Here is a 24,192-nt window from a genome sequence, read left to right as displayed (position 1 = left end):
TTTACCTTTTCTAGAAACATTGCTGAGGCATCTTCCAGGCCCCACCGCAACTACAGAATCATAAAATAACCTGGAGCAGTCTAATCCACTGCCACAACACAGGTATCATAAGGTCAAGCCATAAAATAATATAATCTTAGAGTTGGAAGGGACCCAAGGGTCATCTAGTCCAACCCCAGCAGTGCAGGAATCTCAGCTAAAGCATCCATGACAGGTGGCCATCCAACCTCTGCCTTAAAATTCCAATGAAGAAACCATATGGAACTTGCCGAACTGACTGGGAGACTCCGGGACCAGAGAGAAGAGACAGTGGAAGAAGATTGGGAAAAGTTTAAAGAATATTTGGGGGGAAAAATATGTTAATATTTAAATCTTAGAATAGCTTTGGAAGTGGATATAGGCTGTAGGGTTAGAAGTAGACGATAGTGTATTTTAAAATAGTATTGTATATGAGGGATAAAATGTGAATATTTTTATGGTAAAAGTAAGTGTGATAAAAAATTAAAAATTATGGTATATGTAAACTGCTAAAGATGAGGTAAAATGAAAATCAGACAGGGGGGACTTGGGGAAGCTCACCTAACAATGTTCAGAAAAAAACAAGGATAAGACAAGAATTTGTTTGTATTGTTTGTTTTCTCTGTTTGTGTTGTTTATTTGTCATAAAATGAATAAAAAAATTTGGGGGGGAAATAAAAATAAAATTCCAATGAAGGAGAGTCCATAACCTCCCAAGGCAGACTGTTCCACTGTTGAACAGCTCTTACCATCAGCTATATTTAGTCAGAATCTCCTTTCTTGTAACTTGAAGCCACTGGTTTGAGTCCTACCTTCCAGAGCTGGAGAAAACAAGCTTGTTCCCTCTTCCACGTGACAACTGTTTAGATAAAAGCCAAACATGATAGAGCCAGCCTTGCCAATAGCTTCCCCCACCCCTGTTCTACTAACAAATAGTAATTGAGGGTGGGGTGCTTGTTGCTTCAAATCCTATAAAATACGTTGCACAAGAGACTACAACAGGACGAGCGAAAGTGAATGTGGTGCAATCATATTGCTCTGGATTCTCTGGAATGCTTTCCATAATGAAAGCTCTGCACTCCTGAGAAATCTGGATTTGCATCCTAAGCTTTTGCAGTTCTCTTTGGCAGAGAGGGGCTTTTAAAAACAATCTGGTTCCTTTCCCAATCTTGAGAAAGTATGAGGCTGCTTTCAAGGAAACAGCTTGAAGTAACATAAAATTCATTTAAAAAAAAAAATCCCATAGAGAGGGGAGAAGGATGGATGCTGGACTGAATATTGTGCTTTTGAGAGATCGCACACATCTCTTTAATAGTGCACCTGTCTAAAGTGATAGAAGACAGAATATTCATTTCTGCAATAGCTGGAAATCTCCCTCCCTGTGCATCCTAGCCCATCTGGTCAAAATATGACACTGTTACATGCAGCCCGCTGTATTTAAATACTAAACTTTATTCTTCTCTTTTGTCGGCCCAGATGGTGAATGGAAGACTCTGGCCAGTGACATCTCAGAGTGCTGCTACACTGCTGAGCATCTCCCTCGGGGTTTGGTGTTATCCTTCCGGTTTGCCTGCGTCAGCAAAAGTGGTGTAGGGCCGTATAGCAACCCAACTGCCAAAGTGAGAATTGGTGACACGGATCCAGCAGGTAACAACATAATCCACACTGAATAGAGTTCCTGTACTTTTCGTCTCCAGCAGCATAAGCCTGGAAATGCCATTTATAGCCACATGAGCACACAGGGTTCCTTAGTTTCCTCCGTCCTTCTCATTCAAGCTGGAATCCTTATCTTTGCATTTCTGCCTTTGCTCCTCCATGGAAGGAACTCTCCAAAACACCACAGGGGGATGAACAGGTCTCATGACTTATGCCATTTCACTGTAATCCAGGAGACTTAGCCATGCCTACAAACCCAACTGCATGTGCTAGGCCCAGGCCTTCTCTTCATGTCGTTGTTGTTGCTGCTGTCCCAGTTGCAGCTCCTTGTTCTCCATTGGAGGTCAAGTCTCAGCATCATCTTGTTTTCAGGAGCAGCTTTCTATGGGGCAGGAGGAACTAGGGAGAAAGTCCATTCAGTTGACCTTTAAAGACAGATTTACATATTTCACACTTTAGGAAACAATACACAAATGGGAACCCAGCTGTGCTTTGACGCACTTTTCCGAATTTTGCAAGTAATGTGTAGAAAAAGGCATATAACAGGGTTGAGTGGACATATACATGCATAAATTAATGAAAATAACATGCAGAAATGCATTATTTTTTGAGGGGGGGATGCTTTGCAAAACAATGCATATAATGCAATTATATACAAGAATATATTAGGAGAATGTGTATTAGGAGAAATTTCCACTAAAATACTGTTGAATTTTCGTGAGGACCTTTTATCTTGTTTAAAATCACAACCTACGTGGCAAAGTGAACCTAAGATTGGAAAAATGAGAAAACAAGAGAAACTGAAATTAATAGATTTGCCTGTCCCTAGGAGGCACTGCCACAGGAACAGGCAACTTGCAATTTCTAGAGCATATGCAGGAACTCTTTTGGCAGTGCCTGAGAGCTCACTATTTTAAACACCACACAGTGAGCTCTGGACCTTCATTCCCCAATGACCCTCCCAGGTGCTAAGACAGACAGAGGGGGCCTCTGGGTAGTTCCACCTCCCTCAGAAGTTTGAGTGGTATGTCTTCTCCTATGTGGCAGCCCCTAAGTTGTGGGATTCCCTCCACACAGAGAGGTGTGTGACTTCTTTGCTACACAGCTTTCGGAGAATGCTGAAGACGCTCCTCTTTACCCTGATCTTTTACACCTGAGATGCGTGTTTTCAGAGGTAACCCTATTCCCATCATTTGTTTTAACTGTTCTGAATTTTGAATAGGTGTAACCCACCCTGGGACCTGCTGGTGATGGGTGCACAATAAATTCAGTAATAGTAATAGTGATGATTACAATCACCGTATATACTCAAGTATAAGCTAACCCGAATATAAGCTGAGGCACCAAATTTTATCACAGAAAACTGGGAAAACTTACTGACTCGTGTATAAGCCAGTTCACCACACCACAAACCTCCTGGTGGGCTGGAGTGTGTGTATGAGCCCCTTCTCTCTCTGTTATGTACTGAAGTTCTCACCCTGGGCCAGCAGGGGGATACTGTAGATAGTTTTCACTCAGGTCCACATATACAAATAAGGGATTGAAAGTGATGGTCCGTGATTGGATGGTTATAGAAAATGGTTACTGTTGCGTTCTAGTGGAGCTCTACATAAGCAGGCTGGCTGAACCCTTCAGTTCAGTTCTGTTCTGGCCTGTGAATAAACAAGAGCTGTTTGAAGAATCGCTGTGTCGTCTGATATGTTCACCCACAACCTAACACTGGCGACGAGGATCAAGGCTAAAGGAGATGGGCATACCTGTATATTGACCCAAATTGCCGTCAAAAACCTCAGCAAAGTCTTTGCCCAGACCCTTAGTCTCTGCATTAGAGATGCAGTTGATGCTGGTGACTTCCAGGCGGAGAGCATCAAACCAGTCTAGCCCTAGGAGGCTTGGCCGCTGACCTTCAACCACCACCAGTCAGACCAGGCCTGAAAAATCCTTGAAAGCGATCCAGAACCAGCCAACGCCTACCACAGGAATGTCATTTCCCTGGTAGTCTCTCAGGTGTACGCAGTGAGTCGAGTAGCCTTTTGGACACTCTGGGTACCAGTCTTTTGACGGTGCTCATTGAAGGAGCTCCATGTGACATGGAGATCGAGAGTAGGTCTGCCCTGTCCATCATGTCTTGGGCTAGACTGGGGCTAGGGCTAGACTGGTTTGATGCCCTCGGCCTGGAAGTCACCAGCATCAACTGCATCTCTAACGCAGAGACTGAGGGTCTGGTCAAAGACTTTGCCGAGGTTTTTGACGGCACTTTGGGTCAATATACAGGTACACCCATCTTCTTTAGCCTTGATCCTCGTCGCCAGTGTTAAGTTGTGGGTGAACATATCAAACGTCACAGCGCTCTCCGCCCCTGCCCCTCCCATCCCCCTGCCTACCTGCCTGGTGGCGGCAGCGGAGGAGGAAGAGCAAGCAGCCCGAAAGTGCTGTTTTCGGGCTGCTCATTCCTCCGTCGCCAACAGCAGCAAAGGTGGAGGAGGAGAAAGGAGCGGCCTGAAAGCGACCCTCACTCGACTATAAGCCAAGGGGGGCTTTTTCAGCATAAAAAATGTGCTGAAAAAGTCGGCTTATACACGAATATACACGGTATATTATAATAGCAGCATAGGCCTCAGACCTGCGATTTGGCATGACAGTTACTTCCTGGGGGGCCACTGCTGCTGTTATTATTAGCATTATTAGATATCTTACTCACCCTTTACCATAAGGTCCTAGGGTGGCTTAGATCACTAAAATAGACATAGCATAGATAGCCCAGGACGCATGAAAGCCTTTATGTTGTTGTTTAGTCTAGTCGTGTCCGACTCTTCCAGAGCACGCCAGGCACTCCTGTCTTCCACTGCCTCCCGCAGTTTGGTCAAACTCATACTGGTAGCTTCAAGAACACTGTCCAACCATCTCGTCCTCTGTCGTCCCCTTCTCCCTGTGCCCTCCATCTTTCCCAACATCAGGGTCTTTTCCAGGGAGTCTTCTCATGAGGTGTCCAAAGTATTGGAGCCTCAGCTTCAGGATCTGTCCTTCCAGTGAGCACTCAGGGCTGATTTCCTTAAGAATGGATGTGTTTGATCTTCCTGCAGTCCATGGGACTCTCAAGAGTCTCCTCCATAATTCAAAAGCATCCATTCTTTGGCGATCAGCCTTCTTTATGGTCCAGCTCTCACTTCCATACATCACTAGAAAGCTTTTATAATTTCTTTAAAATAACTGCACATGAATGCTGTGCCAAGCTCCATCCAACAGTTTCACAGAACTCCTCCTCACCTCCTAGCCCCTCAAAAGAGGTCATCATTTTTCTAAAACTTTTTGGTGACATTTTCAGGGGTGGTTTATGAGCGTTTGGAACTTCACTTTAATAATCAGTGGTCATGGGGTGAACGCTAAGGGGCGTTCTTCCTTTTTCACTTTGAAAAACAACAACCTTGCATTGCTTTCTGACATCTCTGCAAAACACCTCTCCAGCTGGCACCCTTCCTGGAATGCCCCTGGGATGTCTAAACCTCCTTCCATGGTCATGGGATATTTGGGGAACAAACAACACCCTTGATTGTCTAGGGCTTAATTAACTGAAAGCAGCCTTGGAAATTTGCATTGCATCAACAGCTATTTACCTCTTTCATCACCGATTGCGTGCTTTGACGTTTTCCTACTTCTGTCTCTGCTTCCCCCATCCCACCCCACCCCACAGCATTCCAGTCTGTGGACCCAGAGGACAGCCAAATGACAGCTCCTGCTCAGCCAACCCACCAGACGTATGCCTTCCAGACGGAAATTAAAAGGTACAGATTTCCATTGGCTCACTGCTCCTTAGTAACCACTTAGTCGAATTCCCCCAAGTTCTATATGTGGAGAAATTTAGCCTGCTAAGCAAGCTTTTTAAGAAAGGGAAATGGTGCTCTTGCCAGGCATGGTCCCCTCAATGCGTATAGGTGTCATTGAGGAATAATGTGGCCTTAAGAACTGCCCCTCTTTACTCTCTAAAAGACCCCCCACCTGCAGCAGCACCAAATCCCACCCCAGTTGTGGTTAAGGGCCTGAGGGACACAGGTGGCACTGTGGGTTAAACCACAGAGCCTAGGACTTGCCGGTCAGAAGGTTGGCGGTTCGAATCCCCGCGATGGAGTGAGCTCCCGTTGCTCGGTCCCTGCTCCTGCCAACCTAGCAGTTCGAAAGCATGTCAAAAGTGCAAGTAGATAAATAGGGAAGGTAAACGGCATTTCTGCGCGCTGCTTTGGTTCGCCAGACGCAGCTTAGTCATGCTGGCCACATGACCCGGAAGCTGTAAGCCCCTTGGCCAATAAAGCGAGATGAGCGCCACAACCCCAGAGTTGGTCACGACTGGACCTAATGGTCAGGGGTCCCTTTACCTTTACAGGCCAGAAAGGCTGGTAATAAATTAAGCAAATAAGGGAATGTGCATTTCCCCCTATGTACAATGGTAATAGCTTGCCTGGATATGCAATACTGCATATGTATCTGGACTGCTGATAGAGGGGAATGCAGACTGAGGAGGCATCAGAGCTGGAGAGGGGAGAAAATAGCCACAAAACATTCAACACCTCTCTTTTTTTTTTTTAAGGGGGAGGGTAGAAGATAAGTCTGAGCTTGTGGTGTCAGACTTTGCCTGGCTTATCAGTAGGAAAGTGTGGTTGACACAACTCATTGACGACAACAGAAATTATGCAACAAAATCAAAGATTCAACTTAGATGCAGTGTGGGTTAGAGGGTAGAGTTTTTGTTGCTTGCAATTTTCTTCAATGAAGGCCAGGTGAGTGACAGAGGGAAAGAATGCAGAGTCCCTTGCAGGGGACTCTGTACCACATGATAAGCAGCATCACATGACACCGCAAACAATATCTCCCGAGAAGGCTGCTGGGTCAGTTGCTCACTGTGCTGACGTCTCACTTGCAGGCAACAGTTTGTGTCGACTATTGTGAGTCCTTTTTAGTGGTCCTGCAGTAGCAGCTCTTCCCCTTAGCCACTCCTAAGCATGGTTCGGTGCCATCCAGTAGGACAGTCTTCTCAAAGCATGGCAGAACGTGGGTGGGTGGGGTCTCACCAGGTTAAGGAATAACATTCAGCTCAAACTTCTGTTCCGTTTCTTCCCCTTCTTTGCTGCTCCACCTCGGGACAGAGGGCGCTTCAGCATCATCAAACAGTGCAGAGAAAAGCTCAGTGGAAATGCTTTGGCTGCCAAGATCATTCCCTATAGACAAGAAGACAAGGAAGATGTGCTCCAGGAGTATCAGATCCTCAGGAAGCTTCACCACACCAACATCGGGCAGCTGCAGGGGGCCTACGTGAGCCCACGGCACCTGGTTCTGATCACAGAACTTTGTGTTGGCCCTGAGCTTCTCAATGCTTTAGCTGGAAGGTAAGCCTGCTTGTCCAACAAACTAAATATGCATCAGCCACAAAAGCTGTGGACGCCTCTTTTCTCCTCCTCCTCCTCAGAATACAGTTTTCAGAGGTTCCGTAGGCAACCCAGTGTAAAGGTGCCAGATGAAGAAGACCAGTAGTCTTCAACATTTTCCAAAGCAGGACCCACCTTTAAAACAAGAGGAAGTGGTAGTCACAGAAGTGGATGGCTCTCCTGTTGCAATAACCCCCGGCTTTGGCTGGAAAACTACTTCCTTATTTTGCATTACTTAAGTATAGTGTTGTTGTTTTTTACAAGATTGGTTACCAAAACCTGAAAATCCCCAGAAATCTGGGAGATTATCTACATCTCTCTCTCTCTGTTTGTGTGTGTGTCTACACTACATGTGCATATTTATGCATTATACACACAGACACACACACAGTAAGAAAGGTCTGAGAAATGTAGTTTTTAAAATAATCTCTGCCTTTTCTTTAATGATATGCTCACACTAACACCCATCCAACACTATCTAGAAAAAATGCCCTTTGAGTTTCCTTTCAGTAAGTATTTATGTGCATTCCTTGCTTAGCACCAACTGATTATAGGCTTATGGAGAATGAAGAACGTGTTGTTGTGTAACCAGGTTCTCTTTTGTAGGTCATCCTATTCAGAGGTGGAAGTCAGAGACTATCTGTGGCAGATTCTTAGTGCTGTTGAATACCTCCATGCTCAGAATATCCTGCACTTGGATCTGAGGTCTGAAAACATGATCATCACGGAACCAAACCTGCTCAAACTCCTGGACTTTGGCAACGCACAGTTCTATGAACCCGACAGAATCATTACCCTCGATGGGTGCACGGACTATGTAGAAACTATGGGTGAGTAATCAGCGATTTGTTAGGTGCCTTTTCTTGGATCAAGGGTCTGAAAGGCCTGGTGATCACGGGGACAAATGAAAATGTCGTGTCTTGAGTTGGACAGTTGGGCCATGTAACCCAGTCTACTCTGTTTGGCGGTGGCACTCTAAAGCTTCAGATGGGGTTTCTTCAAAGTCCTGCTACCTAAGATTCTTTGACTAGAAAAGCAAGGGTTTTGAGCTGGGTCTTTCCACTTGCAGAGTTCATGTTCCACCTTGGCTTGGTCTTCCCCCAACTCAGAGCAAGATTACAGAGCCACTTATTGAAACTATTGTGTTGTCAGTTGTAGCCCCACATCGCAAATAGTTTAACTTCGCTCAATGACCCTTAGCTCTAAGTATTGCACTTAGCTCAATGACCCTAGCTCCAGTTCAGCCAGTTAGTCATTATTATGGAAGCGAGAGCTGGACCATAAAGAAGGCTGATCACCGAAGAATTGATGCTTTTGAATTATGGTGCTGGAGGAGACTCTTGAGAGTCCCATGGACTGCAAGAAGATCAAACCGATCCATTCTGAAGGAAATCAGCCCTGAGTGCTCACTGGAAGGACAGATCCTGAAGCTGAGGCTCCAATACTTTGGCCACCTCATGAGAAGAGAAGACTCCCTGGAAAAGACCCTGATGTTGGGAAAGATTGAGGGCACAAGAAGAAGGGGACGACAGAGGATGAGATGGCTGGACAGCGTTCACGAAGCTACAAACATGAGTCTGACCAAACTGCGGGAGGCAGTGGAAGACAGGAGTGCCTGGCGCGCTCTGGTCCATGGGGTCACAAAGAGTCGGACACGACTAAACGACTAAACAACAACAACATAGATGGAATTCGCTGTCCTCACATTCTCTGTGGCAAAAGCCAGGGTTGTGGAGCCAGAAAGTCAAGAGCAACAAAAAACTGCTGCCCTTAAGAGGCAGGAGACACTTGCAGTGAGTGACAGCAACTCCACTCCTTGGGAGCAGGACGAAGAGCAGAGAGAAGGGAGAAGGAAAGTCCATATGTTTCTATACAGTGCACAGTGGCTGTTTATAGTTTTGGAGGAGGGAACGTGTGCAATACATCAGCTTTTGTTTTGGTTTGCATATTGCTTCAGGTAGTGTGAATTAAGTAACTTTACCTCCCCTTCCCACAACTGCATCACTAACCCCTCACTTTCTTTTCCTCCTTTGCCCTGAAATTCTTGTCCTATATTTGATTTCCCCCTCCCCCTTTGGTCATCCACATTCCCCCTCTCCTCCCCTTCCTCATTTTATTGCCTCCCTTCTTTTGTTCATAAGTTAGATCTATTATTATAAATCTGTGTTTATGTTGCTTAAAAAGAACGAAGGAGATCAGCATGGATTTCTGAAAAATAAGTCATGTCAGACTAACCTGATCTCGTTTTTTGACAGAATTACAAGCCTGGTAGATGAAGGGAACGCAGTGGATGTAGCCTACCTTGATTTCAGCAAGGCATTTGACAAGGTGCCCCATGATATTCTTGTAAAGAAGCTGGTAAAATGCGGTCTTGACTATGCTACCACTCAGTGGATTTGTAACTGGCTGGCTGACCGAACCCAAAGGGTGCTCATCAATGGTTCCTCATCATCATGGAAAAGAGTGACTAGTGGGGTGCCACAGGGTTCTGTCTTGGGCCCGGTCTTATTCAACATCTTTATCAACGACTTGGATGATGGACTCAAGGGCATCCTGATCAAATTTGCAGATGACACCAAACTGGGAGGGGTGGCTAACACCCCAGAGGACAGGATCACACTTCAAAACGACCTTGACAGATTAGAGAACTGGGCAAAAATAAACAAGATGAATTTTAACAGGGAGAAATGTAAAGTATTGCACTTGGGCAAAAAAAATGAGAGGCACAAATACAAGATGGGGGACACCTGGCTTGAGAGCAGTACATGTGAAAAGGATCTAGGAGTCTTGGTTGACCACAAACTTGACATGAGCCAACAGTGTGACGCGGCAGCTAAAAAAGCCAATGCAATTCTGGGCTGCATCAATAGGAGTATAGCATCTAGATCAAGGGAAGTAATAGTGCCACTGTATTCTGCTCTGGTCAGACCACACCTGGAGTACTGTGTCCAGTTCTGGGCACCACAATTCAAGAAGGACACTGACAAACTGGAACGTGTCCAGAGGAGGGCAACCAAAATGGTCAAAGGCCTGGAAACGATGCCTTATGAGGAACGGCTAAGGGAGCTGGGCATGTTTAGCCTGGAGAAGAGGAGGTTAAGGGGTGATATGATAGCCATGTTCAAATATATAAAAGGATGTCACATAGAGGAGGGAGAAAGGTTGTTTTCTGCTGCTCCAGAGAAGCGGACACGGAGCAATGGATCCAAACAACAAGAAAGAAGATTCCACCTAAACATTAGGAAGAACTTCCTGACAGTAAGAGCTGTTCGACAGTGGAATTTGCTGCCAAGGAGTGTGGTGGAGTCTCCTACTTTGGAGGTCTTTAAGCAGAGGCTTGACAACCATATGTCAGGAGTGCTCTGATGGTGTTTCCTGCTTGCCAGGGGGTTGGACTCGATGGCCCTTGTGGTCTCTTCCAACTCTATGATTCTATGATTCTATGAGATAGGTACTTTAAAGCTGAGTACTTCCAATTTATAGGGCTTTTTATTAAAAATAAATAAATTAACTACAATAGGGATTAAAAAGGCATACTTCCATCCATTCCAAATCCCAGTTTGTTAATTATCTTAATGAAAATAAAAAAATTCCTTCCAGTAGCACCTTAAAGACCAACTAAGTTAGTTCTTGGTATGAGCTTTCGTGTGCATGCACACTTCTTCAGATACACCATGCACACGAAAGCTCATACCAAGAACTAACTTAGTTGGTCTTTAAGGTGCTACTGGAAGGAATTTTTTTATTTTGACTATGGCAGACCAACACGGCTACCTATCTGTAACTGGAATTATCTTAATGGTTTTCTTTGCATAAGGTACACTGGATATTACTTTAGTGCAAATAAATTAACCGTAGCAAGGGTTAACCTTTGCTTGCTCTGCTTCCTGGCTCCACCTAGATTCATGATAAGTGGAGCAGCTTTTTATAACCACTTGCTTTTTCTGCAAGAGCTGGCTTGTGCTTTTGGGTCACAGTGCTCCGAGAGATGGCTTTCTGGGTGATGGTCCTATGCGCCGTCCTGGCATGCATATTGGGGGGGCTCTATCTGGTGGGGGCGTTCCGCCAGAGGGGAGCCAAAGAGCCCCCTTTAGATAAAGGCCTCATTCCGTGGCTTGGACATGGATTGCACTTCCAAAAGGACGGTGTTGCCTTCTTGCAAAGGATGCAGAAGCAGCATGGGGATATCTTCACGGTACTGCTTGGGGGATACTATTTCACCTTTGTGATGGACCCCCTCTCCTATGGAGCTATTGTGAAAGAAGAAAGAAGCAAGCTGGATTTCACTTTATATGTAACCCAAATTGTGGAGCAAGTGTTTGGGTTTCAGCATTCAGAAATGACTCATAAGGTACTAGAGGCAGTCAACTCAAAGCACCTCAGGGGCGATGGGCTCATGGTGATGACCCAGGCCATGATGGACAGCTTGCATAGAGTGATGCGCCATAGCCTGAGTTCAGCAGGAGGGGAGAAGTCCTGGAAGCAGGATGGGTTGTTCCACTTCAGCTACAACATTATCTTTAAGGCCGGATATCTTGCTGTGTTTGGAAATACAACCAGCAAAGGTGAAAAGAACAAAGAAGATGCTGAGAGGACTGACCTAGCTGACTCTGAAGATTTATTCGCAGAGTTTTGCAAATTTGATAATTTTTTCCCTGGATTAGCATCTTCCACGCTGTCTCCCAGAGATAAAATGGAAGCAGAGTCTCTGAAGAGACACTTCTGGAACATCACGTCTGTAAAGGAAGTATATAAGAAGGAACATGTCAGTGGCTGGATAACTGACCTGCAAAAACACCTGGATGGGGCTGGGATACCTGAATACATGCAGGGGCGGCTTTTTTTCACGTTGCTCTGGGCACTTCAAGCTAATTCTGGACCAGCTTCCTTCTGGCTTCTTGCCTACCTGATGAAAAATCCCAAGGCGATGGATGAGGTGAGGAAAGAGGTAGACAGAGTGGTGGGAGAATCTGGCCAGGAAGTGAGGGCAGGGAGTGCGGTGCTTAATATCACCAAAGAGATGTTAGACAAGACCCCCATCTTGGACAGTGCTGTGCAAGAGACTTTGAGACTGGCCACAACACCACTGGTGATCAGGGTTGTGATGGTGGATCTAGAAGTCCAGATGAACGATGGAAGAAAATATCTTCTGCGCAAAGGAGACAGAGTTGCCCTTTTCCCCTTTGTAGCAGCACATATGGATCCAGAAATCCACCCAGATCCCCATGTTTTCAAATATGACCGGTTCCTCAGCCTAGACGGCACAAAAAAGAAATTCTATAAGAATGGGGAAAAGGTGAAATATTTCTCCATGCCTTGGGGTGCTGGGGCCATGTGCCCTGGGCGTTTCTTTGCTACCAATGAGCTAAAACTCATTGCCTTCCTGATGCTGACACACTTTGATATGCAGCTGGTTAACGTGGAGGAGGAAATCCCTCCTGTAAACAAGAACCGCTGTGGGTTTGGTGTGATGCAGCCCACACGTGATGTTCAGTTCAGGTACCGACTTCGCCACTGAAGGTAGGAGGCAGAGGAAGCAACCTGGTATCGCGTGCCTGTGAATCTTCAGGCTAAGTTAAGTTTAAAAAGAAATCAATCGTATGTTTCTCTTTGTGGGTCAGAACTTGTAGAAGAATGTGCTCTTTGCCCAATAAGTTTGGTAGATGCAAGTATCACTCAATGGTGCATTTTATCTATCCATCTGTCATGAATGCTTTAGTTGAGATTCCTGCGTTGCTGGGGGTTGGACTAGATGACCCTCAGGGTCCCTTCTGACTCTACCATTCTATGATTCTATTATCTCACCCCCTTTTTAAACATAGTTAAGAAATAAAGTGGAGACAGATGGCCTTTCAACTTTTGAGGGCTCTTTTGTGGAATATTTGATGTGCATTAGATCGGAATATTGGTCCTCTCTTTCCTCTAAGATAGTTGCCACAAACTCTCTCCCTGTCTTACATGTTATAAATGTCGTCTCTCTAAGGCATAAAACTCATGCTTGCTCCCAGGGACGGGGTGCACTGCCCTGCAGTTGGTCACATTTCCCCCACATACCCTTGCCTATATCTGGTCTGTTGCAATCTACATTCTGTAAAAAGAATGTCATGTCCAGTCCAGTCTAGTCCAGTTTGTGAACATTTCATAATCATTTGCAATTCTCCTGGCTTTCTTGCGAAAGATGTTTATTCAATACATTTTGGTATCTTCAGTTTTGTTACGGTTGATCAATGCCCATCAACAAGTATCCATTTTCATGTCTCCAGGGATATTGCCATTTGTTTGTCTTGTGGTACCTTGAAAATAAGAAGCCCAAATAATTGGTGGTGATTGGGGAGAAAGAGAGTTAGTACTTTGCTTTACTTTTTGGCTCTTATTAAAGTTTACTCATCAATTGATCCTCAGTTGTGTTGTGGGTCCTGACTGGTTTTTGTTTATTGGTTTTGGTGATGCTGACTCTTTGTAGTAGTTGCTCAAAGGGTTTGTAAAGCTTGCTTTCTTAACTTTTCCTTTGAAGGAAAATTCACTTCGACTGTAACTGCATGGATTAATGCTATACTAGGAGAAGCCAACCTGAATATTATTGCAACACATGTAAGAGAAGAATGAAAACAATTAATCATTTACTTACAGTAAGCATTTCTGCAACCAACATATTTGATGCACTCACATTTTTCAAAGAAAACACATTTCCTTTAAGAAAGAAGTTGTTTTATTTCTTTAAAAATGCAATTTGTGCAATATAAACAAGAAACCAGCATAGGCAGAACACCTACTTCAAGCAGCCTCAGGGTAGTAACAACAGGGGAGGCAGGAGACAGTCCCAGCAACAGCCCTGACTCAGACCAGCTTCTGATGTAGCAGAAGCTGTAAGCACTTCCTCAGTTACTGGGAAGTCATGACCAGGAGCATTACAGGATAGAGTTTGAGCAGCTCTCTCCACCACCACCATTTCATTTCCTCTGCTCACTCCAAGAAATTGCAGAAACATCTCCTGATGTTTCAGGAGATCCAACATTTGCTGGATATCAGGGCAATAGAGCCTGTGCCAGAACCATAAGGTGGAATCTGGCTGCTACGCTACTCTCGTTATGGTTCCAAAGAAGTTGGGGAAATGGAGGGCCATCCTGGATCTCAAGAGGGTCAATTGATAGCTGAGCAAAAAGAAATTCAGAATGTAGACCTTGAAGAGCATCCTAGAAGGCCTCATGTCTGGGGACTGCATTGCTTCCCTGGACCTGATCAATGCCTACCTCCACATACCAGTTTACCCATCTCTTTGCAGATTTCTGCATTTTGCATACCAGGGCAGAAATCTCCAGTACAAATGCCTCACCTTGGATTGGTCCTCAGTCCCAGGACGTTCTTGAAGTTGCTGGTAGCTGTGGTGGACCATCTAAGGAACAACATCTTGATCAGCTCAGACTCTCACCAACAGGCTGAGAGACCCTAGACAACACAGCTACCAAAGCATATACATGGAAAGAAGGTGGAACCAAGTTGCAGGTCCTTGTGCAGAAGGCCACAAATCACCTGTCTAGGGCAGAACGGTATCCAGAATCTCTATCAGTAGAGCATGTATCAGGCGCCTCCAACATCTGAAAAGACATGTTCAGCCGCCAACAGGTCTCCCAAGCTAGTGTGGAGCTTTTTTCCACAGGTGTTCCAGCAAATAGTGGGTCACTGTGGTCTTCCAAGAGTAGACCTGTTCATCATCATCACCATCATCATTTATTATTTATACCCTGCTCATCTGGCTGAGTTTCCCCAGCCACTCTGGGCGGCTCCCAATCGAGTGTTAAAAACAATACAGCATTAAATATTAAAAATTTCCCTAAACAGGGCTGCCTTCAGATGTCTTTTAAAGATAGGATAGCTGCTTATTTCCTTCACATCTGAAGGGAGGGCGTTCCACAGGGCGGGCGCCACTACCACCACTATAATTTATACCCCACCCATCTGACTGGGTTTCCTCAGCCACTCTGGGCAGCTTCCAACACAATATTAAAATACAGTAATGCCTCAAACATTAAAAGCTTCTCTAAATAGGACTGCCTTCAGATGTCATCTAAAAGTCTGGTAGTTGTTGTTCTCTTTGACATCTGGTGGGAGGGTGTACCACAGGGTGGGTGCCACTACCGAGAAGGCCCTCTGCCTGGTTCCCTGTAACTTGGCTTCTTGCAGTGAGGGAACCGCCAGAAGGCTCTCGGCACTGGACCTCAGTGTCCGGGTAGAACGATGGGGTGGAGTCGCTCCTTCAGATATACTGGGCCGAAGCCGTTTAGGGCTTTAAAGGTCAGCACCAACATTTTGAATTGTGCTTGGAAACGTACTGGGAGCCAATGTAGGTCTTTCAAGACCGGTGTTATGTGGTCTCGGCGGCCGCTCCCAGTCACCAGTCTAGCTGCCACATTCTGGATTAGTTGTAGTCACCTTCAAAGTTGCCCGACAAAGAGCACATTGCAATAGTCCAAGCGGGAGATAACCAGAGCATGCACCACTCTGGTGAGGCAGTCCATGGGCAGATAGGGTCTCAGCCTGCGTACCAGATGGAGCTGGTAGACAGCTGCCCAGGACACAGAGCAGTTCACAAATTCAGAAGACCAAAAGGTGGAGCTCTTCTCCTGGTTCAGGACTCAGGAAGTGCTGGGCATTGATTCTCTGACCTCTGCCTGGCTACCCAGGGCTTCTATACACCTTTCCTTCCACTGCTCTAATTGAGACTTCTCAGGGTTAGATTTGCACCAGATGAGATTATTGTAGTGACTCTTTTCTTGCCGGGGGCAGGGGCTGGTTCACAAAACTCATGGCCTTATCAGTGGCAGACCCTTTGCCCCTACCCTCCAGGGTGGACCCTGGTGTCACAGCGATTAGTCCACCACCCAGAGTCAGATTGGTTACAACTCCATACCTGTTGTAGAGGGGGAGGGCCTAAGAGCCAACAGTGTGACGCGGCAGCTAAAAAAGCCAATGCAATTCTGGGCTGCATCAATAGGAGTATAGCATCTAGATCAAGGGAAGTAATAGCGCCACTGTATTCTACTCTGGTCAGACCTCACCTGGAGTACTGTGTCCAGTTCTGGGCACCACAATTCAAGAAGGACACTGACAAAATGGTCAAAGGCCTGGAAACGATGCCTTATGAGGAACGGCTAAGGGAGCTGGGCATGTTTAGCCTGGAGAAGAGGAGGTTAACGGGTGATATGATAGCCACGTTCAAATATAGAAAAGGATGTCACATAGAGGAGGGAGAAAGGTTGTTTTCTGCTGCTCCAGAGAAGCGGACACGGAGCAATGGCTCCAAACTACAAGAAAGAAGATTCCACCTAAACATTAGGAAGAACTTCCTGACAGTAAGAGCTGTTTGACAGTGGAATTTGCTGCCAAGGAGTGTGGTGGAGTCTCCTACTTTGGAGGTCTTTAAGCAGAGGCTTGACAACCATATGTCAGGAGTGCTCTGATGGTGTTTCCTGCTTGGCAGGGGGTTGGACTCGATGGCCCTTGTTTTCTCTTCCAACTCTATGATTCTATGATTCTAAGAGAATTAGGATGGTAATCTCTACCATCCTAGCTTCCTGCAGACACTCCACTGGCATGCTGTATAAAAGCTGGCATTACCAGATGCTATGAGAGGGGAAGCCTCTTTGGGAAGCAGAGTCTATTCCAGCAGAAGCACTGTTTGGGACCCAATCCCCTCTGGGTGGCATATGCAGGGTAAGCAGCTGGTCTTCACCTTCTGGCTTTGAGAGGCATTGCAAGCTAGACACGCCTCAGCCAAGGTCTCCTTTGGAAGCGGAGTGCTTCGACAGGTAGTGAACACCACTTAGGTAAGAGCCCACAGAGACACATCCCACACAGGATTCCCTTCCTCCACTACAGGAGACGCAAATGTTGGAACTTACTGTGATAAGTTCCTTCTCTATAGGGAGGAAGGGCATCAGGCAAAGCAGGGGAGACCATCAGACGCAGACAGCTGAGCTTTCCCTGGGAGCATAAAGCAGTCACACCAACAATGGTCAGGGATCTCCTGTCTCCCCCCCCCCCAATGTTTCCCTTTCCTCTTCTCTTACTCTTCAGCCCATACTTTCTTCTCTTCTTCACCTGTGCTACATTACATGGGTCATTACAGCTTTTTGGGACTGAGGCCCAGGGACTGGCTGACCTAGAATGTTATGTTCCCACTGTGGGACCCCTGATGTGCTGGGCCCGTGGGTAACCCAAGCAATGCAGTCCAGGTCCGGTCCTGAATCCAAGGGTTCCGCGAGGAGTCAGTCCGACAGGGCCAAGGCAGGAAACATGATCACAGGCAGGTTCTGGCAAACAGCAACATTGCTCCCGCAACCTGGGGAGGGCTCCATCAGCCTTTTATCTCGGTCGGGGTAGCAGCCAGTCCTGATCCCCCAGCGACTTACCTCCCTGTCTCGCCCAAAGATGAGCACTCCTCCTGCGAGTACTCAGGTCTCTCCTTCTCTCAGACCTTAGTCTCTGCAGCTCAGGAGACGTCGGTGGGTTACTAGACCCAGGGGCTGCCTCAGCCTCTCCTGACCCAACTGGTAGTGGAGCAGCTGGAAGTGATGGCCCAGCTGGAGGCAACGAGGTCATCCCCGCATCTGGAGCCAGGGCAGGCTCAGGCCCCTGACTCGGCCCAGGTGGTGCTTGTTGCAGGGGAACCTGTGCAGACTGGGGCTCTTCAGGATCAGGCCCCAGACTTGGTTCAGATGATGCCTGAGGCAAAGGGTCTGGTGCGGACTGAGTTTCCTTTGGCTCTGAGTCCGAGCCCAAGTCCCAGGCCATCACACTGAGTTCTTTTCCCTTAACAGGTTGTGCACTTTTATTTCCTTTTTCTGATAAGTTGTTTATTTTTTGGCTATTGGTTTACTAGCTTATGCACAAATTGAACTAGCGAGGGGATCACTCTGTCCACCAGGTGTACCCTCTCAAAAGTTTGACTTCCTGCCAGTGGAGAGGTGGGTGGCAACAGCCCACACAGGATCCTTTTTTTAAAAAAAAATGATATTTATTAAAATTTCGTAAGCAAAAAAAAATTACATAGTTAAAAGTAAAAAAGACAAGGAAAAATATATATAAAAAAGAGAAAAAACATACAAAGTACAAAGTATAGGGGGAAAAATAGAAAAACACTTAAAAACAAATTAATCCTTCCGTATCTTACATTTCGTTTCCTTGCTTTCCTGACCTCCTCTCACCTCCCTTTTTTGTATTCCAGTTCAATTGGTTAATTCAGCAATTCCTTTCCCTCTTTGTTTTTGTCTTAGTCCTTTAACTTAATATATTATAGCTTTAGATTCTCACCTATTAACCATCCATTTTTACATACACCTTTATGACATTGCTGCTAAAACCACTTAACTTCATTCTGACATCATTCTAACATTCATTAATTTTACAATATTTCTGTAAGTAGTCTTTAAATTTCTTCCAATCTTCTTCCACCAACTCTTCTCCCTGGTCTTGGATTCTGCCAGTCATTTCCGCCAGTTCCATATAGTCCATCACTTTCATCTGCCATTCTTCCAGAGTGGGTAGATCTTGTGTCTTCCAATACTTTGCAATAAGTATTCTTGCTGCTGTTGTAGCATACATAAAGAAAGTTCTGTCCTTCTTCGGCACCATTTGGCCGACCATGCCCAGGAGAAAGGCCTCTGGTTTCTTCAGAAAGGTATATTTAAATACCCTTTTCATTTCATTATAAATCATCTCCCAGAAAGCCTTAATCCTTGCAGCCCACACAGGATCCTCTTCCTACAGAGGAGGAGCTTATCATGGTAAGTACCAGCGTTTGCATTTCTAAGGAAGCTTCCCTAATACAAATGTGTCTTCTTAGCTTCAGAACTCCTGGCAGATAAAGGAGCTGTTCCACAGACAGACATCTGGGCTGTTGGAGTAACAGCTTTCATCATGTAAGTCTTTTCAAGTTTTGTTTTCTTGGGTGCGTGGCTGTTTGGGAAAGGGATAACTAACTTAAAAATCCACCAAAGCACAGTGGATCTGGAGAAAACATGCAAAGGAGGTTTGGAGCAGAAATTCACCAGGATACTGTTACTTCACACAATAATAGGTAAAGGTAAAGGACCCCTGACCATTAGGTCCAGTCGTGACCGACTCTGGGGTTGTGGTGCTCATCTTGCTTTATTGGCCAAGGGAGCCGGCATACAGCTTCCGGGTCATGTGGCCAGCATGACAAACCTGCTTCTGGAGAACCAGAGCAGTGCACGGCAACACCGTTTACCTTCCCGCCGGAGTGGTACCTATTTATCTACTTGCACTTTGACGTGCTTTCAAACTGCTAGGTTGGCAGGAGCAGGGACTGAGCAACGGGAGCTCACCCCCTCGCGGGGATTCGAACTGCCAACCTTCTGATCGGCAGGTCCTAGGCTCTGTGGTTTAACCCACAGCGCCACCCGCATCCCTATAGGATACTGTTGCTTCACACAATAATAGCCACTGTGTGATAATTGCTTTTTGACTTCTTATGGCTTAGAAATGCATAAACGTTATTTGTCTCTATTTGCCCCTCCTGCTTCCACTGCTCCTTTACTGTCTGCTTGAGTCAGATGACCTCTTAACTGATCCCAGACTCATGTATTATTACTAAGGCTGCAATCCAAATCACTCATACAAATGGAGCCGGGCTGGGCCAGTTTGCATGGAGTGGAAGCGTCCTTCGACTCCTGCTAGCAGAGTGATGTTTGCGTCACTCCGCCAGTGCAAACCTCACCCCTCCATTTACAGAATGTGTGGGTGAAAGCATCCCCATGGGCGTATGCCTGCAGTATCCCCATGGCAAAGCCCCCAGACTGGTTTTGCAGACAAGCAACGTTTTGATACCTATCATGGTGCTGTCAGGTATGGAATGTCCAGAGTGAGGAATTAACTCTTTATTGTCAAAAGCACACTTACAAATAGGGACGCGGGTGGCACGCTTCAGTCCTCTTCTGGTCCTGGGAGACAGTGGAGCAGGAGAGGTGGGGGCAGGAAGAGGAGGTGTGGAAGCCATTGACTCTACACTGGATTAACCTATCTCCCCCTCCTCCTGCACCTGTTTTCCACTCTCCAATCCCGCATCTTCTCCTACCTCTGCATAGCTGTCAACTTTTCCCTTTTCTTGCGAGGAATCCTATTCAGAATAAGGGAGTTTCCCTTAAAAAGGGGGAAAATAATAGTAATAATAAAATTTTATTTACCGTATATCCCGCCCTCCCCAGCCAAAGCCGGGCTCAGAGCGGCTAACAACATTAAAATGATACAACATTCTAAAATCATTTCATTATAAAATCAATTCAAATCAGATCAATGGCAGCCATTGGGCTAGAGTTCTGTGAGGATTGCCAAAGGAGGGGGTCAGGCTGTGCCTTGGCCAAAGGCCTGGTGGAACAGGTCTGTCTTGCAGGCCCTGTGGAAAAATGTCAAGTCCCTCAGGGCCCTAGTCTCTTGTGACAGAGCATTCCACCAGATCGGAGCCACAGCCGAAAAAGCCCTGGCTCTAGTTGAGGCCAGCCTAACCTCTCTGTGGCCCGGGACCTCCAAGATGTTTTTGTTTGAAGACTGTAAGGTCCTCTGTGGGACATACCAGGAGAGGCGGTCCCGTAGGTACGAGGGTCCTAGGCCGTATAGGGCTTTAAAGGTTAAAACCAGCACCTTGAACCTGACCCTGTACTCCACCGGGAGCCAGTGCAGTTGACAGCTATGTGTCTCTGCCTCTCATCTCCTGGCTGCTACAGCTTTCCCCAGCTCATGTATCCCTTCTTCCAAGTCAGTCTCCAAGTCCCCTTCTCTCTGTGCCCAATCATCAGAATCCAGTCACCACTCCTCAGTGTCTCCTGTATTGAGAATTGGCTCAGACTTCCTTTCTCACGCTGAGACATATCACCTGATGTCAACAACCTTGCTGCTCTTGCTACTTCCTGGCAGCTGGTGGGAACTGAAATCCCAACATCCTGCCAGTCCCTGACAATACCTGAGGTGGGGCAGATGTGCTTATCTAAACCTAATTAGCCATAAGCTCTTCTGGTGCCTTCTTGCTCTTCATAGCTCCCTACGGAGACTGGAGAACCTCTTCCGTGAAATGGGAGTGAGAATCAGATGCTTGTAAAAAGTTGGGTGGAGATGAATAAAGATGGGAAAGTGCTTAACATGATAACAGAGCTTGGGGTGGTGGCTCCTTTCCTCACCTGCCCTAGAAGCATCATCTAGAGTAGCTGTAGGCAACTGCAAGTTTGTGGGCCAAACTGAAGATCAGCAAACAACCCAAAAAATCGGCTGGGGTGGAGGCAAGCTGCCTGGTGGGCAGCTGCCAGGCAGTCAGGAGCCGGCCAAAGAAGAGAGAAATGGAGAGATAAAGAACAGAAATGGGTAGAAGAGGTACAGGAGTAAGTGAAAGGACCCCAGTGGATGGCAGGAGACAAAGGGGCAGTGGGATAGAGGAGGGAGAGGTGAAAGGAGCCCATAAGGCAAGTCTTGGAGGGTCAGAAGGAGGCAAGAGTTGGATGGGAAGCAGAGAAAGGGCATGGATATTTAAGGCTGCATTGAGACAGAAGGAGAAAAGGGAAGAGAGGGAAAGAGACAGACTGGAGAAAGAGAGAGAACGCTGCCACTCCTTGGAATAGGAGGCAGGCTAGTCAAGCCCTGGTTGAGACTGGAGCTAGAGGAGAAGGCAAGTGAGGGGAGGCTGTGGCTTGGCCATGAGAGCATGATGGGGTCTGGGATGGCTATGATCCAAGCCCAGGCAGAGTGACAGCTCCACTTCCTGGTGGTGGTGATGATGGGAGAGAACCAATAGAGGAGGAGGAATGGGAAGCCTTGGAGAAGCCCTTAAAGACTAAGCGGTGAGTGGGCTTGTGGGTGCTTCCACTTTTCCAAGCACCCTGCATGGAATTGGACCAAGGAGGAGATCTCTCCCAGAAGAACTTACTTGACGATGGCAGGGGTCACCTGGACTGAGCACAAGTCTAGTTAATAAAGCATCTACGAAATATATTTGTATCTGTGGGCTTCCCTGGATCAATGTTGGAGACTGTGAGGTTTTTTTATGTGCTGCTTTGCTTCCGCCCAAGGGCAAAAAGAACCATTTCTAATACTCTTCTCCTCTGTCCTCAGGCTGAGCGCTGAATACCCGATCAGCTCTGAGGCTGCCTGTGACTTTGGGAGGCTTGTGAAGAGAGAGAAAATCAAGTTCAACAAATGCTATGCGGGCCTTTCAGGAGGAGCCGTTTCGTTCCTACAAAGCACACTGTCCTCTAATCCATGGTGCGAAGGTCGCTCTTTATCTAAGGCAGACTTTCTCAAGAATTAGTTAATTATTATAGAGTGTGTGTGTGTGTCCCTCCACTGTATCTCACACAAAAAGAGAGCCTCGTTCAAGTGATCTCAGTTTAACTAATGAACCCCCAAAAGCAGTTGTGCTAGGAGATCAGTAATAAAGAGGCAAGAGACAGGTTATGGGGTAAACTAGGTCTAGTTTATTAACCAATAGCTTAAGCACTTGAGAACACTGGAGTTTGAACTTGCTGCAATGCAAGAATTCTGCCCACCGCCATCCCTGGGGGAGCTCGAACCATCAACCTTCTGGTTAACAGCCTGAAACACTGATCCACTGTGCCACAGGAGCCACTTAGTAATTTATAAAACTTCCAAACTGTGTAATGGAAATTGACAGTGTGTGAGTCTACCCTGTGGGAAGTCAAGCTAGCCTTGTGTGGTTGGAGTACAGTGGTACCTCGCACCGCCGGAGCACAATTTCTATTCTCATCCTGAAACAAAGTTCTTAACCTGAGGTACTATTTCTGCGTTAGTGGAGTCTGTAACCTGAAGCGTCTGTAACCTGAAGCATCCATAACCCGAGGTACCACTGTATTGTGAGACAAGGCTACAAAGGCCCACTCATTCACCCCCTATTTTGGGCAAGCAAAAACCTAGCGTCCCAAAAGAATGGTGGTAGGCCCTGGCCTGTTCTCCAGCTACTTGGCTCTGATGAATTCTGCAGGTAGGCAAGAGCAGTTGTCACTTGTTTGTAGCACATCACTAGTTGGGTGCACTCAGTGGCGTAGCGTGGGTTCTCAGCACCCGGGGCAAGGCAAGTAATTTGCGCCCCCTAATCCGTGGATTTTAGCACTCGAGTCTCTTCCGCGCCCCCCCCCCAGATGTTGCGCCAGGTGCGGCAGGCCCCCCCTTGCACCCCCACGCTACGCCACTGCTCCCACCACAAGTCTTCAGGACAGCCATCCGAAGGCTGGCGCGGGGAGAAGGTCTCTCCGCCCCACCGCCAGGCTTCGGAGCATCCTTCTGAAGGCTGGCGCGGGGAGAAGGTCTCTCCGCCCCACCGCCAGCCTTCGGAGGAGGTCCGAGGACAGTGGGGTTCCTGCTTCCTCAAGGAGGGCCGGCCAAACGCGCCCCCCAAATGTTGCGCCCGGTGCGGCCGGCACCCCTGGCACCCCCCATGCTACGCCACTGGGTGCACTCACAGGCCAGCACACTTCCAATACATCACAACATCCTTCTGTCCATCCCACTCAACTGGCAGTAGTTCTCTAATGCCTCGGGCAAGAGTCCCCCCCCCCCAGATCTACCTGAAATCCTTTTAAACGGAGAAGTGAGAGATTTGATTTCTCTTTCCCCACCCCCTTCTGATTGTGTTCTTCTGCTGAGCTGAGGCCCCCAAGCATGGTGGAATAATCGCTCTAATGCTAAGCAAGAGTTTGATCTCCGGCATTGAATGTATTGGCCTGGGGTGGGGCACCAAGGAGAGCTTGGCTGTCTGGCTGGTGTACCGACCACCTAGCGCACCAGCAGCCACCCTGTTAGGCCTGTTGGATGTGGTGGCAGGCTGGGCCTTGGAGTTCCCTAACCTACTGGTTTTGGGGGACTTCAACGTCCATGCTGATGCCACCCCCCTCCTCACGGGCTCTGGACCTGCTGTCTTCCACTGTGACATGGCGACATGAGTTTGTTTTGGGTCCCACACACCAAGCAGGCCACACGCTGGATTTGATTTTTGGTGCGGGTAGAGTTTTGATCATGTCCTCACTTGTGGAAGTGCCATGGTATGATCACTACGCTCTGAAAGCCAGGACTGACTTCCCGCCCC

At 46.9% G+C, this 24,192-nt stretch overlaps 1 protein-coding gene and 1 pseudogene across 27 annotated transcripts in view; both read left to right on the top strand.

Annotated features, from left to right (window-relative positions):
- OBSCN (obscurin, cytoskeletal calmodulin and titin-interacting RhoGEF) overlaps positions 1 to 24,192 on the top strand; it is a 286,978-nt gene that overhangs the window by 259,041 nt on the left and 3,745 nt on the right. For all 26 annotated transcript variants that reach the window (XM_082192063.1, XM_082192069.1, XM_082192064.1 and 23 more), the window contains 6 exons: positions 1,495 to 1,665; positions 5,366 to 5,456; positions 6,813 to 7,052; positions 7,698 to 7,921; positions 18,934 to 19,009; positions 22,206 to 22,355. In XM_082192063.1, the coding sequence (XP_082048189.1) occupies positions 1,495 to 1,665; positions 5,366 to 5,456; positions 6,813 to 7,052; positions 7,698 to 7,921; positions 18,934 to 19,009; positions 22,206 to 22,355 (952 nt within the window). The remainder of the gene's footprint in view (positions 1 to 1,494; positions 1,666 to 5,365; positions 5,457 to 6,812; positions 7,053 to 7,697; positions 7,922 to 18,933; positions 19,010 to 22,205; positions 22,356 to 24,192) is intronic.
- Positions 10,886 to 13,486, top strand: LOC309514953 (5-beta-cholestane-3-alpha,7-alpha-diol 12-alpha-hydroxylase pseudogene; annotated as a pseudogene). The gene has a single exon. The product of its transcript is annotated as a 5-beta-cholestane-3-alpha,7-alpha-diol 12-alpha-hydroxylase pseudogene (transcript).

This window comes from Podarcis vaucheri (genome assembly GCF_965113315.1).
Source record: "Podarcis vaucheri genome assembly, chromosome: 12".
In the NCBI taxonomy this organism is placed as follows: Eukaryota; Metazoa; Chordata; class Lepidosauria; order Squamata; family Lacertidae; genus Podarcis; species Podarcis vaucheri.
The sequence above is the reverse complement of the archived record's forward strand: the minus strand, read 5'-3'. Positions and strand labels throughout refer to the sequence as shown.